Raw genomic sequence first — 5,990 nt, 5'->3', positions numbered from 1 at the left:
GTCCAGTTTATCCCACAACACTCGTATGCATGAATAGGTTCGGGTGGAAACAATGACAAATCTCTGATAAACCGCTAAACTCAGTACCACGAGCTACATTGAAAACAAATGAAAATGCAGATGTCTGCCGAGAAGAATATGTTCACCATATGCAATCTATGCCTTAATCCATCGAGCTCTCCGTTGGGCGGGGCATGGCCCATGCAGTCGCCCCCGGTATTCCGCCCATACAACCAAACACTGACACAAAACGTTGCACGTCTGGGCCCATGTAAACCACGACACTTCCGTGTGGATTGGCTACCCGCGCTCCCCATGTCAGGGGTCCTCCCTCCTGCTGTTGACTCCCAGATTGCCCACGCACAAACGCCAAACGTTGGCGCAGAAAACAGACAGGCCATTGTAGTATGGCATCAAACCACGCATAACCCACAGCGGCTTTCAGCAGCAGTACTGCTTGGTGAATGTGACCAGCCGTGTACTCTGTTGCGCATCTCTGGAAAAACAGGCTCTGATAGCTTGCACCACCGTGCACCCCAAAAGGCGGGTTGACAAACACATTGCCCATCCACGCGTTGCACTCCAACAGACCATCGGATTCCATATCGTAATACACTGTCGCCCCAACACGTGTGTTCGCAGCCGCGGACGAGCATGGGTCCAGGTCGATCCTGCCAGGAGTGAACACCTCGTGCACCAGCTCTATGATACTCAGTGGGGTGAACCACTCCGGACTCTCACTGGAGAGAAACAGGCGCACATTCCCACCCCCTCCGCTTCGAACCATATGGACTCCCTCACCAGACTCGCTATCGCTGATATCCATGTCGCCACGTCGGGGCTGACGATGCGCTGTGCCTCCGGATCCATGTTGGGACCAACGGTGCGCGCTCCAGGTGCAGGAGTGGGTGAAGTGCGCGGTAAGATGCGGCGCCCACTGTCTAAGGCATTGGGCTGCTGCTCTCGCCGACGTGTGCGCCTGTGCTGAAACTGGCTGTAGAGGCGCTGATACTCCTCCTCTGCCGCCTCGTCCGACATGCCATATAGATGCATGCGCATGTCAGGTGGCCAGGCACAGCTGACGTCTCGCACTCCAGGTGGTGGCATGGGCCGCGCGACAAGGCCACCCTGCTGGCTGAGCCGCTGTGTCTCTTGCTTGCACGCCATCATGTGCTGGCGTGTTTTGACGTGGTTGATAATATTCTCGATGTTGCCAGTCTTAGCACCGATGAACCACCCCCTGATGCCGCCGCTGATGCAGCATGCATATGGGTCTATACCGCCAAGCTCTGACCAGTTTGTTTTGAACTCGCCTATACAGGGTTGTAAAACAAGGGGGCATATCTGTTGTCATATGGTATGATGTTTCATAGACGTCGGTATGTATAACATTATGCAATTGGGTGGGTGGGGTGAGGTGGGTTCCTCCTTTCTAGGTTGCCCACTCTTCCCTACCACACATCTCACGTCGCCACTTACCAGTAGCACCACGCGACTTGACGCGGGGTGGCACATCCTCTGCTTCGGTGATGCCGGCTGGTGCACTCATCGGGACCACAGTTCCGCCGCGTCCTCGACGGTGCCAGTCTCCGCGTCCCTGTGTCCCTGATCCTCCACGGCCCCCTCCGATGCCGTTTTGATCTTGAACAAGAGGGATTTCGCGTCCGAGACGGTAAGGCCCGGTACATTCCCTCTCAGTGCCATGGCGGCGCGAAGCGGGGAGAGCTGGAAATCCTCTGCAATGAAGGGCACATTGTCTTTCAAAACACCGTTCGCAAAGTTTCCGGTTGTTCTCGGCACAGCACGGGGACATCGCCGCCCCACGTCTCTGGCACGGACTCGCGCTTTTCTCTCTGTGATCAACAATCTAAATCTCTCACCTCGGAACAGTTCCCATGCTTCACCAACGGAGTAGACGCCGAGAACTTCTTCGAATTGACGACGCACAGCATCTACCCGTTCATCGTCCCCGTCCAGCACATCGTGGAGACACGTCGCGAGAGCCGCGACATCCGACTATAGACACAGCAGAGAATTGAATAAACCCCGAGTGAAGGCGAATGGCTGCAAGTGCACCATGGCGCATTTGCATGGTTGGAAGCCACAAAGCAAGAAAGGACATACCGCGTCATTTGGACTTCGTGTCAGCTGGTCTCGAGGGTCTCCATCTTCCGCAGTGTCCTCCAGGGCGACATCTATAGCGGCCATTTACTCGCCACTCCTACCCGAAAGTAACCTATCTTCTATGTAATCAACGCTAAACGCTGAAGTTGGGTAGGCATGTAATACTATTGTAAGATTATCGACTGTGATACGCTCGCAACCCATACTTACATGCGCACCAAACTCTTGTTGTACGGAAGCGTGGTGTATGCATTAATCCGTGACAGTGCGCGGCGCTGGAAGTGCTTTTGGTATACTTATACATCTCTATGCCGTTGTTGAGCAATATCTAAGGCGTGATCCTTTTAAAAAGCTGAAGGTATTTAGACAGTAGGGAAGCATTTCTAAAAATCTCGGTAAACCATTGTAATAAGTATGCCAGTTTATATTATCATCATAGGTTCTTGTGTCGAACGGTGCTAAATGAACCATGGTGCATGCATGGAGGTATTCGGGGCGGAGAAGTCTCCGGCCTCTGCTATGGAAGTCCTGGAGAAACGTCAGCTTAATTGCAGAGTCTGTGGACGCCAGCACACAGTTCACTTGTGTTGCTGTGGCCACCCAGCGCCATGCACGGTCCTGTACCCACAATTTTGTGTTCAGGCGCTTTGTGGCTTCGACGGATCTAGCTGTGGAGTTAAGTATGCGTCCTTCGCAGCCTTCGCACCGGCAGTGTTGGATACGGATGCCGGTATGCAGGCCATGTTTTCAGACCTGTTGTCGCAGCGCGGGCTTCGAAGCACGGCGCCGTTGCCCGGTCCGTTACCCATGCCAGGCGCCCGTCCAGCGTGCCCCGCCTTCCTGCAACAACTAGCCGAGCGTCGGCGCCGTGTTATCGGTGGGATGTCGTGCCCTGGACTGCGCGACGAATGTTACGCCTGCCTATACGGCTGTTCCCAGGCGGGTGTGTTGGGGCCGCGGGACATTGAGGCCGCCATCATGGACACGGGCGGCGATGCAGGGCGCACGCTAGCCTGGTACCCCGGGTTGTTGATGGCATGGCGGTTTGATAAGGTCAGTGCATGTGGGTCGGGCAAAGGCAAGGCTAGCGTGTTGGTCTGCCTGACAAATGTTAACCCACATGGGAATCCTGACATGGCGCCACAGGCGGATACATTCTTCCGGGATAATCAGCTTCCAGCATACTACGGCGAAATCGACTCCATCCGGTCCGTTGTCTGCAGTTTCTCCTCCGCAGCTGGACGGCCGTGTGCCGCGTGTCTGGCCCTCAACAGAAATCACCAATTGAAGCGTTCAGCCGATGCTGCTTCACTGCGAGTCGCTGCGACACAGCGAGTCGCGACAGACCCACGTGTCATTGTCCCCTTCCGTTCTGCCGAGGGACTTGAGCGTGTGGGACATGTTGAGCTCAAGGCGGTCACATCCGCAGGCAGATCGAATAGCGCTGGACAGGGAGATTAAGCGGCGGACATCCCTTTTCCAGGCTGATAGAGTGAGGCTACAGGCATATGCTCAGGCAGATGCATCACGCAGTGAACTCGTCCGACTGCTCGAAACATCACAACGAGGTATGATGCAGTGTCGGCATGCGTGAGTAGTGTAGGCTGGCGTGCGCGTACACATGCCTTGACTTGTTAACCATCGGACATCGATTGACATTCAGGACTCGTTGACGGCACAATTCAACAGTTGCTGCGGGGTATCATCCGGGGTCTCAGCGTCAAAGGACAACAACGCCAGCCGGAGGAGGTAGCTTTTTACATTGCTCCTTGCAGTGACGTGGGTGTCCGTGCTCCAACCCGTGGTGCTGACTATTGACCAAATGCACATTGGCTGGCGCCTAAGGTACGTGGGCCTGCTGTGGGGTACATTAAAAGCCAGGAGCATGGCCATGTGTTCACGGGCGAATGACTGGTACCAAATAGGATCAGCAATGTCGACGCTGTAACACATGCTGCAGGCGCCAGCTCATCAACCCCCGGAAGATGATGATGATCGGGCCATACCTCATCAGCTTCCCTGCACTGCGCGCGCTGAGCAAGCGCATGCCCCATGTCAACATCTCGTCCCAGGATCTCAACTACAAGGACAAACAGAACCAGCGCGCCACTCTCAAGTAGGCTCTATCCAACCTGGAATTAGGTACAGACTGGTTTGTGGCTGACTTACCGCCATTCACTGACAGACAGGTTGGCCGACCTTGACATGGATCCCTCAACTGGAAGCGTCAAGGCAGTCAGTGTGCTGCGTGACGCACTGGAGACAGGTTCACGCAGTCCGGTTGGCGGTGATGGTCCTATCGTTGACGGCTCGTATTATGCTACCTTCCTCTATGTGACGTTCATGCATTATTTAGTAGCTGGCCACTGAAAAGGCCTCTCGAGATGCTGGTGGTCGTGCTATGCGTGTACCAGCTTACTGTGCTTACTGTGTACCAGCTACTACAGCTACATTGTGCCGGGCCACACTACTGCAGGGCAGGCGCGTGTGCTTACATTTCTTTGTCTGCGTGAATGATTGGATGTATGAATGAATGGACGAATGAAAGGTGTGGTTAACATGCCCCTGGTTTGGTTCGGTTCGGGTGGTGGTATCTTTTTGAACACATGTAGTCTGGTCGAGTGCCGGGGGCCCTTAGCAGGACTGAAGCACAGTTCAAGACGAGGCGTGTGGATATGTCTGCTTGTCTGAACGAAGGAATGAATGAATGAATAGACCGGGTGTTCAAATTGTGAGCGACTTGCCATGCAGACACACCTTTGGTTCTGGTCGGTTCGGGTGATGGTAACTTTTCACACATACACACACAATGAATATATGGGTGAATGAGTACGGAGTACGGTAACAAGGCGTGTGGGGCTCCTGCCACTTCCTGTCCCATATGGGGCAGGAAGTACAAGCATGTACGGATTTGAAACCAACAAACATACGAGAGATATTTGTAAGTGCTCCCCTTGTTTCGTAAAGTTCCTTCAACTTCCACGATTCTGAATGCGTGCCTGAGAGTTTGGGGGCAGACCCTGCAATTGGTCTAGATTGCTCGGTAGAAGGGTTTAAATTGACACCTGGGACAAGTTGAATTGCCGGGACAGGCCCTTGAATTGGCCTGACAGGGATATGAATTGGCCTGGCAGGGACATTCCGACAGTCAGAATTAGCCTGACAGGGATACGAATTAGCCTGGCGGGACATTCCGACAGTCAGAATTAGGCTGACAGGGTGTCGAATTGGCCTGGCAGGGACATTCGGACAGTCAGAATTAGCGTGTTCAGGGTGCCGAATTAGGGAAGCACGGGAATTGTGCGACCGGGGCAGTCAAAAGAATTGCTCTGCCCGACAGTTTGTCCTACCCTCTACGGACCCCAATTCCGATTCGGGTCCAATCAGGTTCAATTCAGAGTCCAATTCGCATGAATCAACCCTGATTCGCCCACATGTGAACACGTCCTTAGGGCCGGGGACCTGCTGGCGCGGCTTTCCTTCGTAAACGGGGACCTTGCGAACTCCCCGTAAGAATGTCTAAAGCGCCAATAATGCTTTCTACACGCTTTACATGGCTTCATGTAAACTCTCATTTCTTTGATGTAGCCAATATTGCAAATAAAGTACATAGACAATCCCTTCGCGAAGTTTTTCAAGAGCAAAGAGGTCACAGTGGCACCAGCTAGGAAGGGAGCACGCAAAGCTTTTAGCCTGCAAAAAACTCTCTTGAAGAAGATTTCCTGGAAGCCTTAGAAGGATGGCCGGCTGGGACCCTCAACTCATGCCCATGTTGTGGAGATTCAAAGTCCTCACGAGCTGGAAAATGCCACCTATTGCTGCGGCAGCAGGTGGCAGCGATGACAGTGTCCCAGGATTGGCCTTCG

The 5,990-nt window shown here is 53.8% G+C and overlaps 2 protein-coding genes across 2 annotated transcripts in view; one reads left to right on the top strand and one right to left on the bottom strand.

Annotated features, from left to right (window-relative positions):
* VOLCADRAFT_103101 (uncharacterized protein) overlaps positions 1 to 2,311 on the bottom strand; it is a gene marked incomplete at its 3' end in the record, with an annotated part of 11,662 nt that extends 9,351 nt beyond the window's left edge. Inside the window, exons 1-5 of the mRNA XM_002946641.1 lie at positions 2,125 to 2,311; positions 1,881 to 2,016; positions 1,480 to 1,736; positions 939 to 1,313; positions 802 to 890 (exon numbers count right to left, since the gene is read on the bottom strand). Coding sequence (XP_002946687.1) covers positions 802 to 890; positions 939 to 1,313; positions 1,480 to 1,736; positions 1,881 to 1,897 — 738 coding nt within the window. The 5' untranslated portion in view covers positions 1,898 to 2,016; positions 2,125 to 2,311. The remainder of the gene's footprint in view (positions 1 to 801; positions 891 to 938; positions 1,314 to 1,479; positions 1,737 to 1,880; positions 2,017 to 2,124) is intronic.
* A 108-nt stretch (positions 2,312 to 2,419) lies between these two features.
* Positions 2,420 to 4,244, top strand: VOLCADRAFT_103100 (uncharacterized protein; the record flags this gene model as incomplete). The annotated part of the gene is made up of 4 exons (XM_002946820.1): positions 2,420 to 2,662; positions 2,729 to 3,177; positions 3,271 to 3,332; positions 4,085 to 4,244. The coding sequence occupies exons 1-4, from the start codon at positions 2,587 to 2,589 to the stop codon at positions 4,242 to 4,244; spliced, it is 747 nt and encodes a 248-aa protein (XP_002946866.1). The 5' UTR covers positions 2,420 to 2,586.
* Positions 4,245 to 5,990: the final 1,746 nt, after the last annotated feature.

The sequence above is a fragment of the Volvox carteri genome, assembly GCF_000143455.1.
Source record: "Volvox carteri f. nagariensis unplaced genomic scaffold VOLCAscaffold_4, whole genome shotgun sequence".
Taxonomy (NCBI): Eukaryota; Viridiplantae; Chlorophyta; class Chlorophyceae; order Chlamydomonadales; family Volvocaceae; genus Volvox; species Volvox carteri.
This window is presented reverse-complemented; position numbering and strand designations above follow the sequence as displayed.